Here is a 26,843-nt window from a genome sequence, read left to right as displayed (position 1 = left end):
TTGAAATTCATGATTTAGTTGTGTTGGAAATTAAAGTTTAAATATTTGAATATAGTCTACAACTTTGCTCGATACACTAAACTTAGTTTGCTTGGTCTACAACATATTTGAATGGCATAGCACTATCAACCTAATTTTGTTAAATGTATAGGCAACCATGGCATGGTATGTAGTGTATGTTGGTCGGGTGCCTAGGATCTACCTTACCTTGGAAGATTGCTATGCTCAAGTCAATCAATATCTAGGTAATTGTTACAAAAAATACAACACAGAAGTTGAAGGTTTGAGGGCCTACTATGGTCCAATGAGTGCAAATTATGGCCATCCGCCAGCACCGGAGATTGAAGAGGAGCCACCCGCCGAAGATATGAAGATTAGGAGAATTGCTCCTTAGTCTTGGAAAGGTACCATGCTTTTATTTGTGGCTATGGTCATTACTTTTCTTATTTGGAAGTTGATGTAGACTTTGTTTCATAGTAGGTGGACTTTGTTGTATGGAGCCAATCAAACAATGCATTTGTTCTACATGAACAGTATGTGAACTTATTATTAGACTTTGCATTAAATCTCTATTAGTTGGGTAATATATATGCACAAATGCTACTAGTAGTTGTACGCAGCCAAAACTGACCACGATCATGTCACAGCCATGACTCGTAGTCACCCATTAACCCATCACCCAAGAACCAATAGGCAACAACAAACAGCTGATGTCGATGGGACGGGAGAGCCACATGATCCGACAAACAGTGGCGGTGACAATCAGGACAGTGAGAATGAGGTACCACGGACCCCTACCACTCTTCTCCAGCTAGATCAAGATGACCAAGATGACTAGGTAACTTAGGTATCATGTGACTAGTTAGCCACACATGCTAATTAATTGAGAGGCTATTAGCTTACTTGGTGTCTCCAGCAGGAGGTTCAGTCAACCAAGCAGCCAGATGGTTCGAGTAGTAGCAAGGCTAGAACCAAGTGAGGCATGTCACAGCTTCCTACTAGTAGGAATGCATACTGGCACATCACTGAGTTCGACCAAGTCGGAGAGCCGTTCGCACCTAAAAAAGTTGTGTCCAAATACAAGACTATCATCAGGGCACTTGTAAGGGACTACATCCCAATTAAGTATAGGAAGTGGATTGGGAAAGATGACCCATGGAGGGTTCCTGAAAGTGAGAACGATGACATATGGGAGAAATGGATCCCATAGTATTTCACTTTCTCATAGGACTATGATAAAGAGCAAGTCAAAAAAAAGCAAAAGAAATCATGGGGACATGCTTCAAGACTTTCAAAGGGACATTGTACAAGAAATTTATCCTCGAGGATAAAGAGCCAAATTGGTATGGTGGAGAGTATGCCAAGCAGAAGGACTTCTGGCAGGAATTTAAGCAATACAGGCAATCCGAGGAGTACTTGGAGCTGAGTAGGAAGAATAAGGAGAACTCACTTAAAGCAATGAATCCTCATAAACTCGGCTCTCATGGCTACGCTAGTAAGATGGATGAATTTGAAAGTGAACTTGAGGAGGTGGAACGCCTTGGCATTGAGCCTGAAACTGCCAATTGGAAGCCCAGATCGATATATTTCTATATGGCGAGAGGGGTACACCATGGCCTAGATGGGAGCTTTAGCTCCACAAATCTAGCCATGAGTAGCCTCGTCCAGAGGATCTCTGAGGTAAATGATGAGGTGACAAAAGGGACCCGCACAACTAATATGGAGAATGATGTGCTCACCCAAGCACTTGAAAACAAGGAGCACCATGGTCACACTAGAGGAGCTAGTCTTGTTCCTTGGAAAATAGCATTTGAGGAAGAATCTTTCACTTATTGGAGCTGCTAGAGGGGTAGAGCAGCACAAGAGGTAGAGTATATGAGGGTTCTGAAAGAGATGGAAGACAAATTCAAAAAACAGATTGATGAGAGGGTTCAAGAAAAAGTCAATGTACTTATGGCATCCATGGGATCAGGAGTAGTACCACAAGAACCTGTTCTGACTAGCTTTAGCCCACAGTTCAAGGGTCGCAGCAGCTGTGGATCGACCATGTTCAACGATGAAGAGGTGAATGCGCCTCATCCAATGGATGGCATCACTGAACCCATCATTGTTAGGCTATACACCTGTTAGCAATAGGCAACTGACAAGGTGGCAGTCGACATGGCCTGGTCTACGGGCGACAGGACCATTAATGGCCACCCAATTCCACCAGGGTATGCCCACATCAGCATTGATAATATACTTGATAAGAAGTATAACAAGATGCACATTGATTACCCCATACAGAAAGACAGGCAACACCGTGTTCAGAACTAGGGCACGCATGTGGCCTGGCGCAAGCGCTTCATTAAGCTAGATCACCAGTTGTCTTTGGATGAAGATAAGGACAATGGCGAATCTTTGCCACCCAGAGATGATCACTCACCATCTCCCAACAGAGGAGATCACTCTACCTTCCCTCCTCTCTTGCCATCACTCCCAAGAAGATAGAAGTCTCCTTCTCTTCCTCGTCCTCTTCCATCTTCATCAGCCCCAATGAAAGAGAAGACTCCTCCTCCTCCTCCCTCTTCATCAGCCCCAAGAAAACTTAATTCTCATTGTCCTCCTCCTCTACAACCGCCCAAAACAAGATCTAGGGCATCCTCGTAGTCGCAGAAAAGGTCCTTAGATTCGGTCGCTAATGCTCCTAAAGTGGACCAACAAAAAAAGAAAAGGACGATGAGTGGCAGCGTTATAAACTTGATGAACCCAAAAAAGCCAGAAGAAGCCTCCAAGTAAGATAAAGTTAGATTCTAGAATCTATTTGCCTCATTGCCTAAGTGGAGGGTGCAGTCCAAATTCAATAAGCAAACAGAGTAGCAGAATCAATTAAGAGTTGAAGAAATACACCATGAAGATCAAAGGAGGATAAACAAGATTGTTGAAGACAACCCTGAATTAACCAGGGATCAAGCCACGAACATCTATTATGATTCACTAGCATATGAGATGGCAAGACCGGCAATGCAGTTTCAAAGAGGCAATTTCTTGGTGGAAGAGGAGGAGTATATAAATTTGACAACATATATGCGTGACTTGCATGATTATTACATGGCCCAAACACTTGAGATGGAGCAGACGGGTTTTGAATATATTATCCTAATGAAGAGAAGCACTTTGATGGTTGTGAGTGCTTGTTTCAACTATTCCAGAGACGTGATCTCGATACATAAATATTAACGTTGTGGACTATATAAGTACCCTACTCGCACGATATTATAATTAACTACTCTCTTGATACACAAATAGTTAACGACTGTACATTCCCCATGAATTATGCATGTGTGTAGCAAAACATTGCTTCAAAACAAAGTACAGTCATATGTCTTTCCAAGACCCCGAGCTAGTCAACGAGAGAACATGCCGAGGTATGTATGGAAATAAATTGGAAGGTCTGACGAAGACATTGACTACCATTTTCAAAAATTTCAAGATGAATAATAAAACCAAAATACTTATAGCCTACAACTGTGAGTATGTGTTCTCTACTCTTATTTTTATGCTTGTTTTTTGTAGTTACAATTATTCGTTAACTTTAGTTTTGTGATTGCAACAACCATTTTGTCTTCATTGTTATTGATATGAAAAGAAATCGTATCAAGGTGTGGGACTCAAAGAAAAATGTTCTTTCTTTGCTCAATCCCCTAGTCGAAGTGCTTAATGCATAAGCAAACCTAATAATATATTATTTTCTAATCGCACATAGCACATTCTAATTTTGCCCCTTTTCTCACACTTTATAATGTGGCACAATGTCCAGGCAAGAATGGTCGGTGGGACAAAGGTCCCATTCTAGGTTGCACCAATGCAATTGGAGACCCTAAACCAGCCGGCGGGGAACAATGATTGCGGGTTCTACGTAATGTGGGCAATGCTTCGCTACCTCGACATAAAATCGGAGGCGGCAGATGATTTGGTATCTGTTAATTCAACAAAACAATCTACTTATTTCTCTAACATTTTTGTCTTTCAAAATCAGTTTTTTAATGACAGCGCAAGAAATTTAAACACCAAAGGCTGTTATCACTGGAGGTCATAGCACTGTCATCGGAGCTAGCAGCATTCATCGTATTGGAGTGCTTAGAAAAAAAGGAACATTCTCCATTGCACAGTCCATGAAGTACAAGACAGAGCGGCTCGCTAGACTATTGTAATTTCTTTTTTACTTCAAGGGATCAAGAGCTTCATAAGTACATTTGAACTGTAACCATAATATTTGTAATGTTTAGTGTTGATGGGTCTGTCGTCTACGTAGCGGATATAAAGCGAAACCCAATTCCACAAAAAAATAAAATAAATTATAAAACAATAAAACGTGAAAAAGAGATCACTACCGGTTAGCACTAAACCGACAGTGATGTTAAAGAGGGCATTGCCAGCTTGAGACACGAGTCGACGGTGTTGCTCAAGACATCATTGTCGGCTTGACATACAAACCGGCAGTGTTGTTGAAGCCATCACTACTGGCTTGAGCTACCATCCGGTAGTGTTAGCTTGAGCAACACTGTCGGCTCGGGCCACGAGCCGGCAGTGTTGGCTCAACTGGACACTGCCGGGTGGTGCCAGGAACCAACGCTCTTTCCTGGACATCACTGGCGGTTTTGAGTTATCGGCAGTGATGTGCACATCACTGCCGGTATGTCATTGTTGATTCAAATTCCGGCAGTGAAGGAAGATTTTAAACCGATAGTGATGTTCTGGTCTGAGGTAGTGATGGTGAAGCACAACATAAGCGTGCAATCTAGTCTAGGTGTCTAGCTATGACGAGGGCACATGGTTAGGTGTCTAGCTATGACGAGGGCACATGGTCAAGTGTTTGACCTATTCGGCTATAGCCCTTTTGCTTGTTTATTTGTAGCACATTGTTAGATAGCATAGCTATAAGACTGCCAAAAGAACGGCTCGGCCTGGCCTAGTTCCAACCCACAGGTTCAGCAAGCCACCCAAGCAATGCACTAGGCTGGGTTAGCCCAACATGAGTAGCAACAAAGCACAAAAGCAAGAAGCACAAATTACAAATTAGGAAGTCATTCTCATTATATTACAAATTCATCATTCATCCATACATTCATAGTTCATACATAAATCGAATTGAATCTATTTTTCGCATTGTCGCCTTCGTTCACTTGCCGAGGCTGCGCCGCCTATGCCTTCATGCGCTAGCCAAGGCCGATCCATGTGCTATCTAGGGCTCGGCCACTGAGGAAATAGGAGGGAAGTAGAAGCCCTTGGTTGGTGCGCAGAGGAGAAGGTGAAGAAAGAGCTAAGAGGAGGAGAAGGCAGTGATGGTAGAGGAAGGGTGAGTTAGGGTTTGTTTTTTTTAGGACCGAAGGTTTTATATATGGGATGAGGTAACATGCCGTTTTTAGGACACCATTTAATCAAGCGCGCCATGGTACCTAGCAGGCCCAAGCATGTCACACGCCATGGCCCGACTGGCATGAGCATGAGTAGGAGCAAATTAGGCCATGCTGTGCTTGGGCCGGTACCAAATCTCGTGCTAACCAAATGGCCTCTTGCCTTTTTGTACATCATCTATACCCATGTTTGGCACCCGCTTATTCTTGTGGCATGTGGTATGTAGACATGGTGCTTGGTTGCATCTCCTGACTAGATAGAACAACAACTAGCAAAGGCAAAGCTAACTGTTCGGTTTAGGTGTTAACCGCTATAATCATTTACAATTATTTCGAAATATGTGAGAATGCTATCAAATATTTGATGTAAAAAATATGAATGAAATCACATGGTACTTAGAAAAATATGGGCAAAACCACATGGGAATACGGGTCTTCTTATAACTGAATTAACACTGTTAAATGTTATTGACGGAATAGGGGCAAACTTAGACTTCATTTCAAAGAAGCAAGAGCAAATTCACTCCATTGTAGGGGTATGAACATAAAACCCCCAATGATTTTATGATGCTTCACAGCCCAAACATTGTAGAAGTATTCGTCCCATCCTATAAGAGATATTTTGTTTTGACCTACGTTTGGTCCCGGTTTTAGAACTTTGACGATCACTACTATTAAAATTTTATTACAAAAACATAATGTGCATATTTGTCTTGAGAACATTTTTATTATCTCGTATTTAGGTACTATGGCTATATGCTAATACGAAACAACGGTAATGGCTAAAGTTAAAACCTGAGTATACTTGGGGGAAAAAAGCCAAGTGCATCAAGTAGTTATGGCACCGTACTTTTTTCTTTGATAAACAATTGCTACAATCTAAAATAACCTTGTGACGATCTCATTCACATCGAAATGAAAATCTCAATAGTCAACACCTAGTTGGTCTTAGTCGTGCGATGCTAAACCATAACATATAGAACAACATGGCACAAATAATATATTTTTCTCGTCGTTCAGAAAGAAAAAAAAAACTTTCTGCACAGCCAGCAATCGCGCGACATTTTATATTAGCCGCCATCCGGTCCTAATCAGCTAATCTAGACACAGCACGCACACACACACAAAAGACACAACGTGCCAAACACGAGACAGCGTGATTCACTCCACATCATCCTGTATCCAACTCCTATACTGTGTCTGTGTTCTGACAAGTGGGACCCGTGGGAAGTCCCCAACTACCTCGCCTAGTTCGCTTTTGCCTTTTGCCTGCTTGCCCAAGTCAACTTGCCAGCCTACCTGACTCCATCACTGACAGAACGCCCCACAGGTATGATGGCCCACATGTCACTATGCTACACGGCTGTACTCGGTCGAACCAAAGACGAGCGATAGAATACCCAGATCGCCGGTGGCTACTTGCTTGCTTGCTGACCAATGGCGGCCATTCCGAGCGGAGCGCCAGCCCAAGCCGGAGCTGAGCATCCGGCCTGAACAGGAGAGGCGAGAGCGTGGAGATCTCAGAAGCATGGGGCCGTCGGCGTGGCGGGAGGGGCGGCGGACGCTGGTGCTGGTGAACCTGGCGTCCATCATGGAGCGCGCTGACGAGGCGCTGCTCCCCGCGGTGTACCGGGAGGTGGGCGCCGCGCTGCACGCCACGCCCACGGGGCTCGGTGCTCTCACGCTGTACCGCTCCATCGTGCAGGCCGCCTGCTACCCGGTGGCGGCCTACGCCGCGTCCCGCCACAACCGCGCCCACGTCATCGCGCTGGGGGCCTTCCTCTGGGCCGCCGCCACCTTCCTCGTCGCCGTCTCCGACACCTTCCTCCAGGTCAGCCACCCGTCCGACCGCCATTGGATATGCCTTTGCTGCTTGCTTGTTCCATTCGTTACAAGAATCCATAGCGAGTGATGTGCTGCAGCGGTTAGAATAGAAAGATCAGATTGCATCAGGCATCTGTCTTTCGGTTTGGCTCCCAAACCCAAGCTCCAACATTTTTCTGCTCTTAGTTCATCAGCCTCAACCAATTAGTAGGTAAAATTTTGCTTAAGGAGGCGGGTATTTTCAAGAAATTGTGCCTTTATCCGGGCTGCAGCCTGTGAAAAGTATGCTTGAGGCCGTGAGTCAGGCCGGGAAAATGACAAACCGCCGTTTGGCCAATCTTCCGTTTTCAAAGTAGAATTCCTTGGTGAAGTAGGTGGAATTTTACACTTGACACTTGACTAAGTAACAACCTAGAAGCAGTCGCTTATCATCTCTTAAATTGCTCCACTCGACGTATAATGAGGGGGCAACGAAGTATTTCCTCCTCACAACCGATAGTGGCACTGAGTTACTGATGACGTTTTAGTTTTTCAGTATCCTTTCGACTAAATAGATGGCAGTCAAGGAATTTCTTAATACACATTCTTTGGGATCATACAAATGCATTATTTCCATGTTTCTGATTATAATAGTATACTGACACCACATAATTTTACTCCATGGAGACAGTACCTTCTTTCCAAAATCAAGGCATGACATTTTTAGACCAAACTTTTTTTTTCTCGAATACGCAAAAGCTTTGCGCATCTTTTGTATTAAGTAGGAGAAGTTTTTACACGACCCGCCGTCTTGCAGCGCACTAAGGAGGACAGGAATGAGTACATTTAAGCATAGCCTCCAAGACGTTCCTTGGCCTATTACTCACGCACTAAACAACCTAGTCTGGATGCGGGCAGACCTCTAGGCGCGATTGGTGCCGCGTCTCCTCGGCCGCACAGGCCACTCCGTGTCCGGGAAGAGCTCCCTCATTGCCTCGGCGTGCGATGGATTTAGCTGATCGACAAAGATGCTGTCATACTCCTCCTGCGCAACGATGGCCTGGTCCGCCCTTGCAGCATTCCGAGGCGCTTTAGACCAAACTAAATCCTTCTGTGCTCTTTTTCTTCAAATTAACCTGCACAATTGGTTAAATAAATTTGGAAAATTTTGTTCCAAGGGGACTCAGTGCAGTTATGAAGTGCTTCTCTCTATCCATTATTTGTCTCATACTCTCATTCCATGACAGTAATCTTAGCTGAACATATGGATACTGCCACAAAGGGTTACTCAAACTTTAATTCTTCTGCTCCTCCAGGTGGCAATTTCAAGGGGCTTGAATGGCATTGGTCTAGCTCTCGTCATACCAGCAGTCCAGTCGCTGGTGGCTGACTCTACCGACGACGACAACCGTGGCACAGCTTTCGGTTGGCTGCAACTGACCAGCAGCATAGGCTCCATATTTGGGGGATTCTTTGCCTTGATGCTGGCTCAGACTACGATCTTGGGGATTGAAGGATGGCGCATTGCCTTCCATCTCGTCGCAATCGTCAGTGTCATTATAGGCATCCTCGTGTGGTTCTTCGCTGTGGATCCCCATTTCCCCACAAACAATGCTGCCTCGCATGCTGCACCAGTCAGCCAAAAGTCTGCACTTGATGAAGCAAGGGAGCTCATCATTGAGGCCAAGTCCATAATCCAGATCCCAACGTTCCAAGTCTTCGTCGCGCAGGGTGTCAGCGGCTCATTCCCATGGTCAGCACTGTCATTCTTGTCCATGTGGCTTGAGCTCATCGGGTTCAGCCACGAGGACACCGCCATTTTCACGACGACCTTTGCTGTCGCCACCTCCATTGGTGGCCTTCTTGGTGGCAAGATGGGGGATTTCTTTGCGCAGCGATATCCGAACGCCGGGAGGATCATCCTGTCACAGATAAGCGCTGGCTCTGCTGTCCCTTTGGCTGCTGTTCTTCTGCTAGGCTTGCCTGATAATCCATCCAGATCCAGTGGTGTAGCCCACGGACTTGTTCTGTTCATCATGGGACTCATCATCTCTTGGAATGGAGCTGCTACAAACGGGTACGCCACACATTTCACCTTTTCAATTTTATAAAACGCTGGTTTAAAAACTTTGGTCTGTGTTACTGCAATGTTTTTCGTTGTCCGATGTTGAAAACTCTGTTGCGCAGCCCAATTTTTGCAGAGATCGTGCCCGAGAGGCAAAGGACAAGCATCTATGCTCTGGACAGGACCTTCGAGTCGATTCTAGCCTCGTTTGCGCCTCCTGTCGTTGGCTTGTTATCGCAGCACCTCTATGGTTTCAAACCGGACGACAAAGGGAGCAGCCCTGAACAGGACCGGGAGAACGCTGCGTCGCTGGCCAAGGCGCTGTACACGGCCATTTCCATCCCAATGGTTATCTGCAGCTCCATGTACACGTTCATGTACCGCACTTACCCTCGAGACAGGGAGCGTGCGCGCATGCAGTCCATGATTCAGTCAGAGCTAGATCAGATTGAGCTGGGCGGTTCGAGTTTAGGATGCGGCGACGACAGGTTTGAGCTCTTTGAATCGGTGCACGATGGTGATAAACCTGATGAGGTTGATGGCAGTTATGGTGCTGAAGGATCTGCTGAGGCCGATGCTGGCACTGAAAAACTATTAGGAAACCATGAGTTGTGACGAGCAAAAGAATCTTAGCTACAATGACCGTTCATGTTGAAGAGGATATTCTACCGATTTTAGGAACTTGTAACACAACAATCAATATGATTCACTAAAGTGACCATTCTTTGTTCTTCCATATCTTCGTTATGCTGCTACTGCTACTGCTACTGCTATGCTAGTATACAACATATCAACGGTACCAAAATGCCCATGAAGGCACTTCAATGTTCACAGAACGGAACTTTATTTTTGAGTTATATATACATAGCAGCGGTACCAAATGCCCATCTAATTTAAACAGCTTTTTGCTGAAAAGTCAAGTATAAAGTTCAACTCGCTTACTCCCTATAACAACTTCACTCAAATGCCAAATATTGAGGACGTGTTTTGCAAGACTCTGGCTCATGGATTCTCGTCTGGAGCGGCGGGAGCCTATCCAAAGTCCAAACACCAGATCCCTGGAGGCTGGCAGCATCGAGGAATCGATGATTATTTAGTAGTTAATCGTACATGTGCTGCAAAGTGTCTTTACTGCCCTTGAAAGGTTCCTCGCTCTCAATCTGCTCGCCCATCGCCGCCGTTGACTACAAAGCACGGTGGTGGAAGTGGTGGCAGCACCGCAGCAGCACGCAATGGCGGAGCAGCAGGGCTGGAGGCAGCGGCGCTCGCGGAGGACGACGCTGCTTCTGGCGTTCGCGGCGCTGGCTATGGAGCGCGCCGACGCGGCGCTGCTCCCGGCGGTGTACCGGGAGATCGGCACCGCGCTGCAGGCATCGCCCACGGCGCTCGGCTCCATCGCGCTGTCACGCTCCGTCGTGCAGACCGCCTGTTATCCGCTCGCGGCTTACCTGGCGGCGCGCCACGACCGCCTCACCGTCATCGCGCTCGGCGCCTTCGTCTGGGCGGCGGCCACCTTCCTCATTGGCTTCTCCACCACTTTCCCACAGGTACACCGTGCACGTGCGCCGTGGCTACCGGCTTGCCGCCAGCTTCCTCATCGCTTCCATCTTGCCCGCTGCAAAACTGAGATGTCTTGGGAGGAGTGCAGATGGCGGTGACGGCGGCATTGAACGGCGTCGGGCTGGCGCTGCAGATCCCGGCGATCTTCGCCTTCGTTGCTGATTCCGTCGATGGCGCCAGTAGGGGCATGGCATTCGGATGGCTCGCGGTGGCTGGAAAGGCCGGCACCGTGGCTGGCACCTCCCTCGGCCTGCTCATGGCGCCGACCACGTTCTTGGGGCTACCGGGCTGGCGGCTCGCCTTCCTCTTGCTTGGCGTCTTGGGGGCCGCGGTCGGCGTGTCCATCCGCGCGTTCGCCGCGAGCGACGGCGCAAGAGGCCGCGTGGTGACCGCGGCCAGCGTCAAGCCGGTGAGGCAGGAGCTGCAGGAGTTCGCCAGGGAGGCCAAGGCCGTGATGCGGATCCCGTCATTCCAGGTCATCATCGCGCAGGGCCTGACCGGGTCGTTCCCCTGGTCAGCGCTGTTGTTCACGGCGATGTGGCTGGAGCTCGTCGGGTTTTCCCACGGCGAGACGGCAGCGCTCATGACGCTGTTCAAGGTTGCCACGTCGCTGGGATCTCTCTTCGGCGGCAGGATGGGGGACGCCCTCGCCCGGCGGTTCAAGAACTCGGGCCGCATCGTCCTCTCGCAGATCAGCTCCGGTTCCGCGATCCCCCTCTCCGGCGTCCTCCTCCTCGCGCTCCCCAACGACCCGTCCTCCACGGTCAAGCATGGCGCCGCGCTGTTCATCTTGGGGATCATGGCCTCCTGGAACAGCACAGCTACGAACAGCCCGATACTCGCGGAGATCGTGCCGCCGAGGGCAATGACGACCGTGTTCGCGCTGGACCGGACGTTCGAGGCAGTGCTGGCCTCGTTCGCGCCCCCGGTGGTCGGCCTCCTCGCCGAGCGCCTGTACGGTTACAAGCTAGCCCGCTCCGCAACTGGCGGCGGCGTAGACGAGCGCACGACCGTCGACGTCGAGATGGAGCGGCACAACGCGACGTCACTCGCCAAAGCGATATACACCTCCATTGCCATCCCCATGGCAATGTGTTGCGCCATCTACTCGTTCCTGTACTGCACCTACCCCAGGGACAGGGAGATGGCGCGGGCTGAGGCGGCGCGAGATTACGGGGGTGCAGGATCATCTGGATCCGAGGACGAAGGCGATGGCGAGAGGAAGCTGCTGCCGCAGTGAGTCGCTGTGGACTGTGGACGGTCTCCAAAGTCCTAATTGAATCTATAATTGGTACCCATGATTATATACAATTCTGGATATGTTGGGACTCTTAGTTGTATTTTTTTTTAAAAAAAAACTGGAAGATATCTCCATTACAAAATAACCGATGCCAAATCTTTGGCAACCAGCACATGTGTAGAAGGAGGGACACTATCCCTGACATACACAAGTTTGGACTTCAATCAGCCCCAAGGGCGGCTAGGCTATGAGCTACCATATTACAAGATCGTGGATTACGAGCAACACTCCTAGAAACAAAATTACAAGAAAGGAGATCTTTCAGCTCCCATAGCAAGCTGTTTGCTGAAATTCTATCCTTCACATTGGCGGTATATGGAGTCGGACTATTATAACTCGTTCTCCTCATAAACATGAGAGAAGGGTTGTTGTTGCAACCATAACGACAGACTTGTTTGAGGGAGGTAATGTACTCAAACCCTGAAGTGGCTGGTGTTGTGCTGCTGGGGAGGACCACCGAGCACCCGTAGTCAATAATGCCCTGAGGTACAGGTTTTGAATGAACCTCATCTACCAATACCATGCCTCTAGTGTTATCTATGATCTTGTATGTTCGTTTCAACCGGTTCAATCAACGTTTCCACATCGCTGTGAGGGCTAATTTGTACCAATTGTTATCAAGACCATGGTTCGATTGGATCTAGTGTGTAAGATCACATAGAGGTTCGAGGATTACCCATCCACAAGATGTTATGTACCTAAAAGCATCCAGGCCTTTACTTGGGTTTTGGTAATAAATGATAGCACTTTTGGTTTGACATTTACATTTTGGATGTAAAAGGAAGGATTAGTCACTTGGAAAGGATGGGTGACAGGACCGATCCGCGGTCGGACTGGGTCCGTAGCACTATGTCTATTCCCTTCATCCAGGATCAATTGCATACGGCCATTTATATTTTGCACTTCACATTACATTCCACTACAACACATCTCTTAATAGAAAGCGTTTTGTTAAAAGCATTATTAAATTGCCTTAGTTTCCTTTTACTTAAAGGCATTCTTACGAAAAGGCCTTTAAAACCGCATTTGTAGAGGCTAATATAAAAAGGAAGCAGCTAAATTACGGCCGGCGATAATTTGGCTGGCCTTTTCTTTTTTGGTAAAAGTGCAATTATTCTATTTCTTTTTTAGCAAGGATACTGATTAGCGTTTGTTTTTTTGGTGGGACGTGGCCAGAACCAGATACCGACCACACATTTGCACATCTATACGTTCACAAAAAAGGCAATTAAGGCCCAGACGTATGCTTTTAGGTACTACATATATACGTTCACAAAAAGGTAATGTTTTCAGAAAAAAAGAACACATCTCAGAAAAGAATACATTTGCATCTGCAGTTTTTCGAAAAGCACAACACTATATATCTAGTCCCACACATTTGCACATCTTCTCTATACTGGCCCGCATCTTGCTTCACTGTACATGGCCTGCATTCCTGCATGTTAAAAAAAAGATAACATGTGTAAAAAATTTCTTGTTGGTAGGAGATAAAAAATGATGCTTATGTTCCTGAAGCTTCTATTGGTGATGAGCAGGCTGCTGCTAGTAATGTTGTAGTGGATTCAATTTTACTAGGCAATTTAAGTGTCATTCATTAGGCAACGATGTCTTCCTAATTAGACAATTTTGGTATTATGAAAAAGCAAGTATAGTGTCTGTGTTCATTTGCAACCTAGAGCCCCCGGTTTATTTGTAAAAATACATATCAAACAGAGGTAGGGTGATGATATCAATAACTAGTTTTTTTTAACAAAAGGCAGACTAATTCAATGGTTGAACAGAAAGGATCATCATAACAGTAGAAAAAAAGGAAAAAAAAAGAATGATTTGTGAAGAACAATATGTCACCTGCATTAGTCAGCACCCGCACTCCCGATCTGCACTTCCCAACTCAAGAAAATGGAATCTCAGGCTTTTCCTAGTCACCTGCGCATGGTTAAATCACTTAGAGCATAAAGTAACGCCTGACGGTAAAAGGAGTAGAGATTATAGGCACATTTTTTTATGTTGGACACAAATAAAATTACCACCAAATTATTAATAACTTGCCTGGCTAATGATATTAAATTACTTAACTAAATTTACATGCATATTTTTCGGTGGTACTACACTTTTTCATCTAGCCTGCTGCACTAAATGTGGCTAGTAGTGGCTATAGCAGTAGCAGGTGCACTAAATGTGGTTATAGCTTGTTTAGCAATGGAAAGCAGTATAATTTGCTGCACCAGCACTCCAGCAGAGGTGTGCTCGTGCTGCATTCTGTGCTCAAGTTCATCTTCTACCTCTAACTGTGAGCTGTGATCCATGGACGACGAAGGGAGATCCAGTCCCTGACCGGTGGCGGGCCTCCGGCCGGTCCCCCAACCAACGAGCGCCCCCGTCGATGGCTGGAAGGTGGAGTCCGCGGCGGGCAAGCAGAGCAGCTGAGCATGACTGCCGAAGGTTGCCCTAGCTAGGCACCTGGTTGCCGGCTGCTGTTGGAACGGGCCGTGGAGAAATCGGAGGAAGAGAGAGAAACCTGGAGAGAGCGAACTGAATGGAGACGAGGGGAACGGGAACGAACGTGCGCGACCCATCTCCGGATACTGGAGTACTGGAGTACTGGACCACCATCCTGTCCTTCCGATCGGCAACGGGCGATAGATGCAGCAGGCCGTGCGGAGCGACAAACACATGACCGGTCGACAAGAAGTGTTTACCAAGCAAACACTAAAGTATGTAGCATTGGAGGCGTTTTTCAAAACGCCTTTAATTACCTGTAGTATTGGATGCCTTTTTTCCAAACGCCTTTTATTCTCCTATGCAGGAATAGAAGACCACGACGCGCAAAAGCAGTCCGCGTCACTTTAGATGTCTCACGGACCCGAAAGCTAAGCTGGATCAGGTCCCATTGGTTACTGTTTCAATTCAATATATTAGCTAAGCTGGATCAGGTCCCATTGGTTACTGTTTCAATTCAATATATTAGCTAAGCTGGATCAGGTTTGGCTCCTCTTTCTTGTGTGACAATTTGACTGTCGCCACCTATTCATGTGTTCATGACCAACTTTAGTGTTTGCTTGGTTTTCTATACTACTGTGCAATTTATTTTTAGGATTTGTTGCAATACAGTAGGGTATCTGGGACTTGGGTCTATCAGTTAACCTTGTCCATGGGATAAGTATGTATGCAACACCAAAGTTTCTGAAATCTGAATCGATGATGTGGTCTAGCAATGCACTTATAAGGTATCATGGATTTCTAGTGCACTGTGGCTCTTTTGCTTTCAACCATGGCCACACCCCTTATCCTTTTGGAGTTATAGATATCCATGCATAGCAATGGTTGATCGAATGCTGAACAAGGACAGAGTTTCATGGATTGCCTTCTGACTTTGGCCAAGATATTTTAGGTTTGTCTATATCATGACAAGAACTGTTGTATACACTTTTTAATTTATTTTTATGCCGTGCCTTGTTCAATAGGTGAATCCTTCCTGCTCATTCACCTCAGAAGAGGTTAAATACCTCACTTCGCATACCAGAGTGGTGGAGCTGAAGTAGTCAAGGTATACTTCCTTATAGTCTACTGAATTTAGATCAGTAACTCTTAGCGAAGAATTTCAGTTTCTCATACCCATATTGATGATACAGGTTCATATATCAAGCACCTGTGATTTGGGGTTTTGCAGATATGAGCCCATGTCTTCATCTAAAAAAATGAACCTGATCCTGATGGTACTTACTGTCTTGCAATTATGAATCTGATGGGTGGGATGGCTACAGATTTGAACATACCTCTCTATTCACCAAGAGGTAAATAGATTTAATAGTCACTGTGTTTATTGTTTGAATGAGTGGCAAGTTTATTTGATCCATCCATCTTTATCCTAGTTTTACTTCTGTGGAGAACACAAGCACATCCCGTGAGCACAAAAGTTTGCTTCGATATGTGAATACTGAAAGCTGGTTGTGCCATATCATTTACCTTCCAGTTGTAGCCTGCTTATTGCATATCCTATTATCCTACACTATATCATATAAGGTCTTTAGTTTCTGAGCCCCGGCTACTAAGTCTTTGAGAAAAATTAGATATGCTAATTTGGGCTGCAACTAAATGCTATTATTATGATGCATGCATCTATCTCCGAATTCACATTGCTATATGGTATCTCAGTGCTTGGTGCATGTAAAAACCGTTTTTTGCTGATGCACCATGTATTGTTATTGCACTGGCAGCTAACAGCGGTGCAAATGATGAAAATCTTTGCTTTTCAGCCTGTGATGAAAATGGCATCATGTAACTTGAGAATATAGGCTGATGATCTTGCTCAGCTATTACCATAGATACCATTAAAATTTGCTCAGCTATTACTATATATACCTTCACTCATTGGGACATGTTTGGTTTTAAGCAGGAGCAATTAAGTGAGGACAGGAGGAAGGCTGGCAGTGAGGCAACATATAGTCAATTGGATTTACACTTGCATATGTATATAGCTGTGATGTGAACATGTCAGGTTTTTTATCTCTCTTGAAGGGAGCAATCTGGTTACAAATGTAACTATGTATGTCTGCAAGATTAAAATGTTTGGAGTATATAGTGTTAACGTGTGCTCTTATTTGTTCATTCTCGAATGGATTGTGTCAATTTTATATTGCTAGCAGTTCCATATGAATAGCTTGATTTTGGAGGCATTTCTAATAATGCCTCCATTAATATTTGAAGGTGTTGTACAGAATGCCTCTAAATCGTATTTTAGGCGCTCAGAAAAAGCTTTTAAATGTTGATATTAAAAGGCATTGTGGAAAAATGCCTCAAAAGACCTTTTATTTTTATGTTTTAGACGGTGTTTTGATAAATGCCTCAAAAGGTTTTTGAGGGCGTTTTGATCATTTTTGGAGGCACTTGTAAACGTCTTGTATAATGAGTCATGTTACAGTGTTCAACGAAAGGTAGTACTTAAGTTTTACGACACATTGTTTCAAGCTTAATTCACCACACCGACATAGTTTTGATACAACAACTTATAGTCCATGCCATAAACTTGATATATGCCTCGCGTAAAAAGGGGCCTCTGGTACTAATAGTCCGCCAAGGGGACGGGTGTGTAGAAAAACCCTAGGCATCCTCACCTGCAAAACTCAACGAGTAGCACTTTGAGAACACGAGTAACAAGACTTACTCATACATAATTGTAAGGAAAATGGATCCATGGCCCATTTTAATTTGAATTTTGGTGTTTTGATGATCAACATGATCATTTGGACAAACATTATTTGCTAGTTTCTTTGGATATAGTTCAAAGGGTGCAAAAGTGGACTTAGACTTAGGCAATAGTATGATTCGGATGATTAACACCTTGAGCGAGACTTTAGAAAAAGCAATGAAGATCTCCAAGTACATCCAAAAGTCCAAGACACAAGATAGAATCAAGCTAGACGCAAAGATCATGAAGAAACAAGTCAAGATGGGGCGTCGGACCGTGGACCGGATCCTAAGGGCGTCGGACCATAGGCTATCCAAACCTGCCTAGCCAAGGCGTTTAGCAAGAGCGTTAGACCGGGCGGGAAAAGGGGGCGTTGGACTATACGCCACCACCGTTCACATGAGCAACCGCATTGGACCGAGCCAACGGTGCAGTGTCGGACCAATGGTGATAAGTCCAACGGCTTACAGAGAGGTTCCAGAAAGGAGTTCTGGGCACCGGACCGGTTCGGTGACAAGCATCAGTCGGTACGCTACTAAAGGCCCCCAAAGGTCGACAAGGGCTAGTTCAACGACTAGTCGCGGGAACAGAGCCATCGGACGGTCCGACGACCATCACCGGACAGAGCATATAGTTGGTTCATCTCCAATGTCTCATGGAATTATAAGGCTGGAGCATATACTAGCCATGCATTGTCTCTACAGGAGACCAGAAAGGCGCTGGGTGCATGGGTATTAATGATCTCTGATCAGTGAAGAGCACATAAAAGAGGCGCTGGGTGCATGGGTATTAGGCCTTACCCAACGCCATGATTTTAGTTGTAGCCCCAAGTGCTACGTAGGATCGGATAAAAAAAGTAGATGCTCTGTAATTATCATAGTGGGTTACATAAGCAGTTGTCATAGTAAGCTGCAGAAACTACATATGTTTAGGGAGAGAAGGTGGTCCATGCTAAAAAATAAGAGAGAGGAAATAAAAGTAAGGTATGATAAAAGAAAAAAGTTTATGTGCAAACCACAAGTAGTGATAGTTTGCATTGCATGAATAGTAGTCTCAACATTTTCTAGTCTATGTATATCACTTTATTTATACTAAAACCACTAAAAGTGTTAGCCTCCATATGATGTCCTTAATGATCTCTGATCAGTGAAGAACACATAAAACAGATGCATGTTCTCAGTGAAGAACACATAAAAGAGATGTATGTTCTCTATAGCAGACCAGAAAGGTGCACGAGTACTAATGGTCTCTGATTAGTGATCAGTGAAGAACAACTTTCTGGCCCTGCACCAAAAAGGAAGACGCCCACCGTGGGGCTCGAACCCACGACCACAAGGTTAAGAGCCTTGCGCTCTACCGACTGAGCTAGACGGGCTTACATGAAACATGAAGTACCATAACTTTACTGTACAAGGAATTGCGCATCATACTTTATCCCTCCTACTTACTCACCAGTCACCAGCTGCATCCATTCGAACTTTTGACTACATATATATTCACCTCCATATTGCTCCAAAAGGGTTTATATACTATTATATAATACAGAAAAGAACTGAATGGTTCTGATGCTTCTGAACTAAAAGTCTATGTAAGCACATACCTAAACAACCTTCTGTAATCGTCCTTCAAAAGGTAACTCACTCTCACTCGCCCATATATCATGTATTTTCTGTACACATCCGGGAGGCTATTACTTTGGCAAAAACGTCACAAATTTTGTGAATCACTCCTGTGCCACTTGACACTGCCACTCTGCTTAGCCTGCTGTTCCATCAGCCCCTTTTCATCATCATCGGCATCGAAATCTTCCTCGCTGTACTCCATATCGATCACAGTGGCGTCCTCCTTCCTTCCAGAATAATAACCCCCTAGCCCATGACATCTTTCCAGTTCAATCTGCTGGAGCTCTGAAGTGATCAGAGTGTCCATCCTTGCCCTCTCCCTGTCGCGTGGGTATGTGCGGTACAACAGGGAGTAGATGAAGCAGCAAAGCAGCATAGGGATGGCGATCGACGTGTACAGAGCTTTGGCTAGGGCATCAGCATTTGATTTATCCCTACCAACATTGTCATCTGCAGCTCCATAGAAGATGGGATTGTAGCCATAAACATGCTCAGCTAGAAACCCAACAACTGGTGGAGCAAATGAAGCTAAAACTGACTCAAAAGAACGGTCCAATGCATAGATACTTGTTCTTGACCTCTCAGGTACAATCTCAGCAAATATCGGGCTGCAAATTAAATAGAATCATTACTGCCAGCACTCAAGAATTTCATAGAGCTACTCTTGCATCTCATAAATTGTAAGCCCAGTAAAAAAGTTCAGTAAAGTACTAATGCAGAAATGGATTCCCTGTGCATGCTTTGCTGTTGATAATATGTTCAGCAACGAATGAATCAAATAAAAGGTGAAAATGTACTTGCTTGTTAGTTGCAGGACCGTTCCAGGAGATGCTCAACCCCATAATAAACATGACAAGGCCATGCAAGAAACCAGAAGAGGAGTTATCAGGGAGCCCCAAAAGCAATAGAGCAGCCAGTGGAATAGCAGAAGCCGAGCTTATCTGTGACAGGACTATTCGACCAGAATCTGGGAAGCGAATAGCAAAGTGGTCCCCCATCTTTCCACCTAATAGCCCTCCAAGTGAGCTTGCCAGTGCAAATGTTGTTATGAGGAGTCCAGTTTTGTTATGTGTAAACCCCATCAGCTCCAACCACATTGGGGCAAAGGCCAGGGCAGACCATGGAAACGAGCCTGTGACACCCTGAGCCACAATGATCTGAAATGATGGGATTTTTACAACAGCCTTGGCTTCTCTCACCAAATCCTTCATCTCTGCCCATGCAGACTTGCGCAACAGCTGCTCGCCACTTTCAACATGGAGGAAATGGGGGTCCACTGCGAATACGCCAACCAACACACCGACTACAACACTTATAAGAGCAACAATGTGAAATGCAACACGCCAACCGGCAATACCCATGACTGTGGTTGATGCTAGCATCAGGGAAAACAAACCACCAATAATTGAACCAATGTTGCCTGTGAGTTGAAGCCATCCAAATGCGGTGCCTCGAGTATTGTCATCAGAGCAATCTGCCACTAGAGATTGGATTGCTGGGGTGACAAGTGCTAGGCCAATACCATTCAAACCTCTAGCTATCGCTACCTGCTCAAAAAAAAGCATTTTTCATGCACAAATGTTCTCATCTTTTACTTGTATAGAAAAAAGGTTATTATTCTGTTGAGGACTAATAGAAACTTTATCTTAAGATAAATTTCAGAGCACACAAATTGATGTGGCAAAATATCAAGCAAACTAAATTCAAGGTTTTCAAACTTCAAAATCAATTTTGATTGTGAACAATGATATTTCATGGAGATTCAACCAGACTAGAGTACAACAGGTTCAAAGTTAAAACAATTTTTATATCCAGGAGAAAAATGGCAGAGAAAGTTCCCAGTTCAAAATTTGTAATGGAAAGAAATAAAACACTAATTTCATGGATATCAGATAATTTTATGTATATAAACTTGGAATGGACATAAATCAACCATTAACAGCCATGGATATGGCAGTTGTACTTTCCTTAGGCTGTCTCCAATGGAAGACCCATTGCGGAACCCAAACCCAAAATGGGCCCCCAACACAGTATCTATAGCCTCCAACAGAGTACCTATGGAAGGCCCATTTTTGGTGCCAGGAGAGGCATAACCCAAATCTGAGTATCCTCTCTCCTGGAGACTCATTTGTAGAAAGAGCGAATTCCCTCAGTGCCATTACAAATTTTAGGACTTCGCGAAATTTTGTTACCAGCCACCGCAAAAAAAATTCATGCGTTCTGTGCCACTGTCGACGGCTTCCGTTAGAACGTTGACAGAAACAGTCCCTGCACGAACACTGTAGCAAGGCAAAATGTCGTTATTGCCCTCAAGGCCAGAAACCTTATCCTGGAGGCTCCTTATCCTCTCACGAACATAGCTACACGGTTCCTGGGGCGTACGCACGCGTACACGCGCGTCTGGGCGACGAGCGCGCGCCACCAGGCCGGGAAGAGCGGGAGCAGGCAGGACAGGAAGGGGCCGTCGGGCAGGGGCTGGGGCGGCCGCGCCACCAGGCCGGAGAGGGCGCGAGCACGCGGCCAGAGGCAGGCCCCGCAGCTCCGCCAGACCGGGTGCGCCGCCGAGCAGGGGAGGGTGAAATGGGGACCTCAGATCCACGTCCTTCCTGGCTTCTTGCAGGGTAAGTGATGCGTGTTCTTCTCCTATGTTGTCTTGATCTAGGTGATGGGGCAAGTATGCAGTAGATCTCTACTTTTTATGCCATCTGAACTCACAGGATGGGCAAGTATGCAAACATTTTCTTTGGTTGCCTTGATCTAAAGTTGGTTTCCTATAGCATCTCAGATTTGACTGCTGATTAAAGCGAAGGGAGTGCGCAAAGCCGCACAGGAAACTAAACCTTCATCAGCTTTTTGGCCAGTAATAAAGCCTCGATAGCGAAAGGACAGAGCACCGAATTATCAGCGGACGAACAAAGTAGGGAACCGAGGCATATACCGCTGAAGATCCGCACCCTAGTTCTCTAATCAGATCCAAAGCTGAGCACAGTTGGACTGATGGCCTACCAAATTCGTGGCAAGAGATCCCACGCCAAGGGAGAACACACGTACGCCGCCGGATAAAGTAGGGATTTTATAGGGAACGGACCTGGGCGAAGGTGTCGGAGACGGCGACGAGGAAGGTGGCGGCGGCCCAGAGAACGGCCCCAACGGCGACAACGTGGGCGCGGTTGTAGCGCACGGCGGCGTAGGCGGCGAGCGGGTAGCAGGCGGCCTGCACGGCCGAGCGGTAGAGCGTGAGCGCGCCGAGCGCCACGGGCGTGGCGCCCAGCGCGGCGCCCACCTCCCGGTACACCGCGGGCAGCAGCGCCTCGTCGGCGCGCTCCATGATGGCCGCCAGGTTCACCAGCGCCAGCGTCCGCCTCGCCGCCTCCGCCATGGTGGACTGACTGACTGGTCCGCGGGCGAGAGCAGCGAGATTTTCGTGGAAATGTTCGTCGATGGAAACATTGGGAACAGAACAGCAGTGCCGTACAGCTACAGCAGTGGGTGAAGTCAGCTCGCCGGACCGGACTCGGCCTGCTTCGCTTCCGCGTGTCCCGGAGCACGAGTGACGTGTTTCAGAAACTCGGAATATTCAGTCCGCAGGAAGGAACGTGGCTTTCGTCGTGGTGTGGGCTTTGACTCTCCAAACCCGTCATGGGCTTGGCCCAACATGTACAAACTTTCTGCTGATTACCAAAGCCCATGCAAGCTAACTTGTCACGAAACCTTCCAAGACGAAAATCCTTCCTGCACCCCGGGCCCTTCGTCGTTGGGTGGGCTAGAGGGCCCACAGGACAGCGGAGCAGGTACCAAGGCTTTCAATCTTCCTAGGCCACTGCAGAGGCAGGATAGGACCGTCCTGCGCTTTTGGACCTCGAGGAGGGGCCCAACGAGAATCGTTTTTGGATCGGGGAGATCACGGCTTTCTGCGAGCCGAAGAAAAAGCGCCAACTGAGATAGGCCGGAGGAATATATCGTTTTTGGATCGGAAGAATATTTTTTTAATAAAAAAGGAAAAACAGAAAAGAAGGTAGCATTGCATGAGACGTAAAACGAACAATCGATTTCTGCAAAGACACATATAAATCTTCTTGCATCCGATGATCCGAAAAAGAGTCTAGAATTTGCAAACGGGTATCTGCACAGAGCAAGAATTTCACGGATACAGATTGCTAAAAACTCGCACATTCGAATCGGGGCCAAGAATTAAAGTTGGCATAAAAATGCTTACTGTCTTTCAGGTGGGATTCTATCGTTCTATTTGGACGGAATCGATTATTCCATTATCAAGAAGATGATGATCTAGGCAAATCTCACTACACACCGACATGTATTTTTTTTGCAGCGTGTGCTCTCCGAATCGTGCTTTACAGCCGCCAAAGGTAGTACTCAATTTTGGTGGTCTAGGCACGTGCGGGTGCGTTCTCTAGTGCTAGCTGCCTAGCTCAAGTGAAGTGTATCTCAAAAGCAGTATGCATTGCGGCAATCACGGCTGCCCGAGGGCCGACAAGGCGGAAACAAAGGCAGGCGTTTTTGGCAACATCGTGTGAGCCACCACGCACGTAGTTGCCCTCAAATACGCAATAGAGATCGATTCGGCTGTTTCACCGTCGTCCAGGGCATGCAATGCAGCAGCCTGTTCCTGTTCGTTGCACGCACGGTTTCTTCTCTCTTTTTTTTCCCCCTGTTGCTCGATCGTGTCGCCGGCCGGCCGGCGGCAGTGGTCGATCGGGGACAGACAGGGAAGATATCTCTTGCCGGCATGGTTTTGGGTGATTGCTGGAAAGGTCAATGTGCGCGTGGTACGGACTACGGTCCGTCAGTGGGCGGGGCAGCCGGCAGTGCGCCGGCCAACCTCCTCCGGTCCCTCCCCAACCGCCTGGTAGATAGCTTCGGCTTTTTCACTTTCCTGTTTGTTTCCCTCCTCCAATCTTTGTCCCCGGCCTGCGGTGGAGAGTGGAGTCACCGTGGTCACGTCCGGTCCATCCAACTCGCCACTCGGGACGGAACTGGCAGGGAAGAACCACGGGCAGGGCGATGCGTGGCGCGCTGCTTTCCGCCGTAATTCTCGCGGCTGTCCGGGGACGGCCGCCATTCGGCCAGGAAACGGACGAAACGCGCTCCAAGTCCACATTGCCGGCGCACCGCCCACCGGTTTTTACTTCCCCCTCGCCGGTTCCAGTTTCGCTCGTCATGCTCACACTGCCGTGACGCCATGGGTACGCACGCTGTCCAGCCCCCAGGGCAACCCGCCGTGCGGTCCGCACACCGTATAGGTAGGTAGATGTGGTCGTATGCTCGTACGTATGTCTAGTGCATTTTTCTTCGCTTCGGCCTCCTTTGACAGTTTGACCTCTTGGGTCCCCTTACCTAGCTAGTTAACTTCACCATTCTTCAAGGGCTCAGAAGATTGTTAGCTAGTCTATTGCGTATGGCTGAGGCTGAGGCATGCAGCCTTCTCCGCCATTTTACATTCATTCAACACTATCCTAACAATCATTCTGACCTATCTCATGCAACATTTCCGTTTTTATTTTTTAACAAACGCGCACCCGACGGTGCAAGTGGTAAAGCACAAAAAAAACAAGATTATGTTGCCCTAGGAGGCAATAATCAGGAAGAAACAAAAAAAAAGGAATGCTTCGATCAAAAGCTACTAAAGGACACTACGGGCCGGCCGGACAATCACGCATCAGCGGTAACAACGTCACCATATGGAGGCACCTGCTGACACAACATATCATAAATGTGTAATCTCGTCACGAATGCTAGTACCTAGTATATCTTGTGTGAATGACTGATCATATTGCTCAACCAGGTCAGAATCCTCTCCGATGGCTAGCTAGATGCATGGCATTGTGTCTGATGGTAAAGTAGCCAGCACGACTTAAGGCAACTGATTCATTATGAACTCTTTTGTGCGCATTGATCATTGATCAATCACCCATTATTCATCAATTAGACTGCAGCTATATGAAAAATAAAGTAAATTCAAGTTTACGTTTCCCAGGATGATCTCGATCCCGGCCCCCCGGCCTCTTCGTTGTCCTTGGCTCAATGGGGAGCTTTCAGAAAGTAGCAAAAGCTGCGTTGCTTTTTTGCGCTCCTTGTGATGTCTACTCGTGTGCGTTATGCTATCTTTAGCTCCTTTTCAATTCCTTTCCTAGACAGAACGTCTATCAGGATGACATCCGCGAACCCCCCTAGCTCTTTCACTGTCGCGCGCTGGCCTTTTGCCGGGCCAAAGGAGCGCAGCCAGATGATGGCCGCAAGTGTGATTGGGCATCATCGGAAGCGCCGGGCAAGTGCTCGCCTGCTGGCCGGCCGGCCGGCCGGCCTCTCCGTGAGCAAAGCCAACGCAATGGGCCGCGCCGTGTCCGTGCGTGTCTCACTGGTGCGCGTGTCTTTCTTTTTTGGTGCCCTCAAACATGCATACTAGGCATAGCTGACGATGCATGTGCCTCATTTACACTGATTGCGGTTGTTTTTCCTTTCGAAATAATCACAATTTGCAGCTTGTAGTACGTTCAAAGGCTTGCACCTCGGTTCATTCGGTTTACAAAGCACCTGCGATGGATGGTCCGCGTACGTAGCCCATGTGAAGAAGCTTTTGGTCAAATCTAGCAAAGATCTGCTCCAATCCGTTTCCTGTGAGGACCGTACCTTTGCTCCCCAACCTCCCGCCAGGAAGGCCGCCCCCCCCCCCCCCCCCCCCCCCCCCCCCCCCCGCCGCGTAGGTAGGTGTCTTCTCTGGCCCCCACGCGCAAGCAGACACACGAGCTAGCAGAAACAAACGATCCAGATTCAAGATCGAATTCTTGGCTTTTTTCAAGATCAATTTCCTGGCTGCAGGTGGACACACACTCCATCTCCGTGCGCATTCGCTTGGCATATAAACAGTACTTTTTCAGTTAATAAATAATATTTTTTTCTCACAACAAATCAACCAACAGTACTTTTAGTCATGGCTTATCAGCCAAAGGTACGGGACCGTCATTCTCAACTAAACGACTCCTCGGCACCATATTCGCCCCGCGCTTTGTGGTCTTGTGGACACCGTTCGTACGTGATCGAGCACGAGCGGACCTGCTCCGTTTTTTCCAAGTGTTTTCTCGGTGTCCTCCCGGCTTTTCTCCGTGGTCCGCGGAATTTTCAATCGGACGACGTACGGGAGGGCTCGGTCAGCCACGCCAGCGTCGCTCCATCACCGATCGCCGCCGCCCGCTCCATCTATTCGAATCTTCACGACCCCAACTTGCCGGGTCCGTTCGGCCGTAGTCGTCCGGCCACCGGGAGAGCCAAACCCGAACGCTGCTATCACGGCTTACGCACGGGCACGGCGCACCCTGACTCGATCGTGCATCAGCGTCGACCGTCGAGGACGACGGGGGGCGTCCAGGTCCTTCCCCGCGGCGCCCAGTGCATAGCCCGGCCGTTCTTTTGTTTACGCGCGCACGTAGCCACGACACGGGCTTGTTCGCGGTGTGCGGTCCTTTCTCTCCTTCTCCACTGTGGGTCGCGTTCGCGCGCTGGCACACGTCCTATACTCCTACGAGCGTCACGGACCGTTAGGTACTTGGGTAGAGTCACTGTCAGGTAAATCGACACCCCCTTCCTTCTATCGAGAATTGACGTTTTGGATTGAGGGAAGAGAGAGAGAATTGATGGATTGAATCGCCTGATCGCTTGAACTTATCAGTCGATTTATTAGCTAGAATCTGCAGTATTTTTTTCTCACAATAAATTAGCCAAGACCGGCTTATCAGCCGACTTTAATACCAGCCGAACAGGCCTGAAACTGGTAACTGGATTCGAAAGATGAAAAAGAGAATGCTTTCATGCTCTGAACAAGTAGCGACAATAGCCCCGTTCGCTTTGCTGAAAAAACAAGTCGAAACACTGTTCCGACTGATTTGTCGTGAGA

At 47.1% G+C, this 26,843-nt stretch overlaps 3 protein-coding genes and 1 non-coding gene across 4 annotated transcripts; 2 read left to right on the top strand and 2 right to left on the bottom strand.

The window, feature by feature from the left end:
* The first annotated feature begins 6,787 nt into the window (after positions 1-6,787).
* LOC136551692 (uncharacterized) lies at positions 6,788-10,024 on the top strand. The gene is made up of 3 exons (XM_066543235.1): positions 6,788-7,227; positions 8,516-9,276; positions 9,387-10,024. The coding sequence occupies exons 1-3, from the start codon at positions 6,925-6,927 to the stop codon at positions 9,877-9,879; spliced, it is 1,557 nt and encodes a 518-aa protein (XP_066399332.1). The 5' UTR covers positions 6,788-6,924; the 3' UTR covers positions 9,880-10,024.
* A 250-nt stretch (positions 10,025-10,274) lies between these two features.
* LOC136551691 (uncharacterized) lies at positions 10,275-12,437 on the top strand. The gene is made up of 2 exons (XM_066543234.1): positions 10,275-10,811; positions 10,913-12,437. The coding sequence occupies exons 1-2, from the start codon at positions 10,497-10,499 to the stop codon at positions 12,062-12,064; spliced, it is 1,467 nt and encodes a 488-aa protein (XP_066399331.1). The 5' UTR covers positions 10,275-10,496; the 3' UTR covers positions 12,065-12,437.
* Positions 12,438-18,614: 6,177 nt separating this feature from the next.
* TRNAK-CUU (transfer RNA lysine (anticodon CUU)) lies at positions 18,615-18,687 on the bottom strand. Its single transcript has one exon. It is a non-coding gene; the product is annotated as a tRNA-Lys (tRNA).
* A 132-nt stretch (positions 18,688-18,819) lies between these two features.
* Positions 18,820-22,897, bottom strand: LOC136549792 (uncharacterized). Its single transcript, XM_066541199.1, has 3 exons — positions 22,023-22,897; positions 19,736-20,481; positions 18,820-19,542 (listed from the first exon to the last, which is right to left on the bottom strand). Exons 1-3 carry the CDS (start codon positions 22,311-22,313, stop codon positions 19,020-19,022), a joined length of 1,560 nt encoding a protein of 519 aa, XP_066397296.1. The 5' UTR covers positions 22,314-22,897; the 3' UTR covers positions 18,820-19,019.
* Positions 22,898-26,843: the final 3,946 nt, after the last annotated feature.

The sequence above is a fragment of the Miscanthus floridulus genome, chromosome 4 (genome assembly GCF_019320115.1).
Source record: "Miscanthus floridulus cultivar M001 chromosome 4, ASM1932011v1, whole genome shotgun sequence".
NCBI classification, from domain to species: domain Eukaryota; kingdom Viridiplantae; phylum Streptophyta; class Magnoliopsida; order Poales; family Poaceae; genus Miscanthus; species Miscanthus floridulus.
Note: the sequence above shows the minus strand (reverse complement) of the source record. Positions and strands in the feature narration are given on the sequence as shown.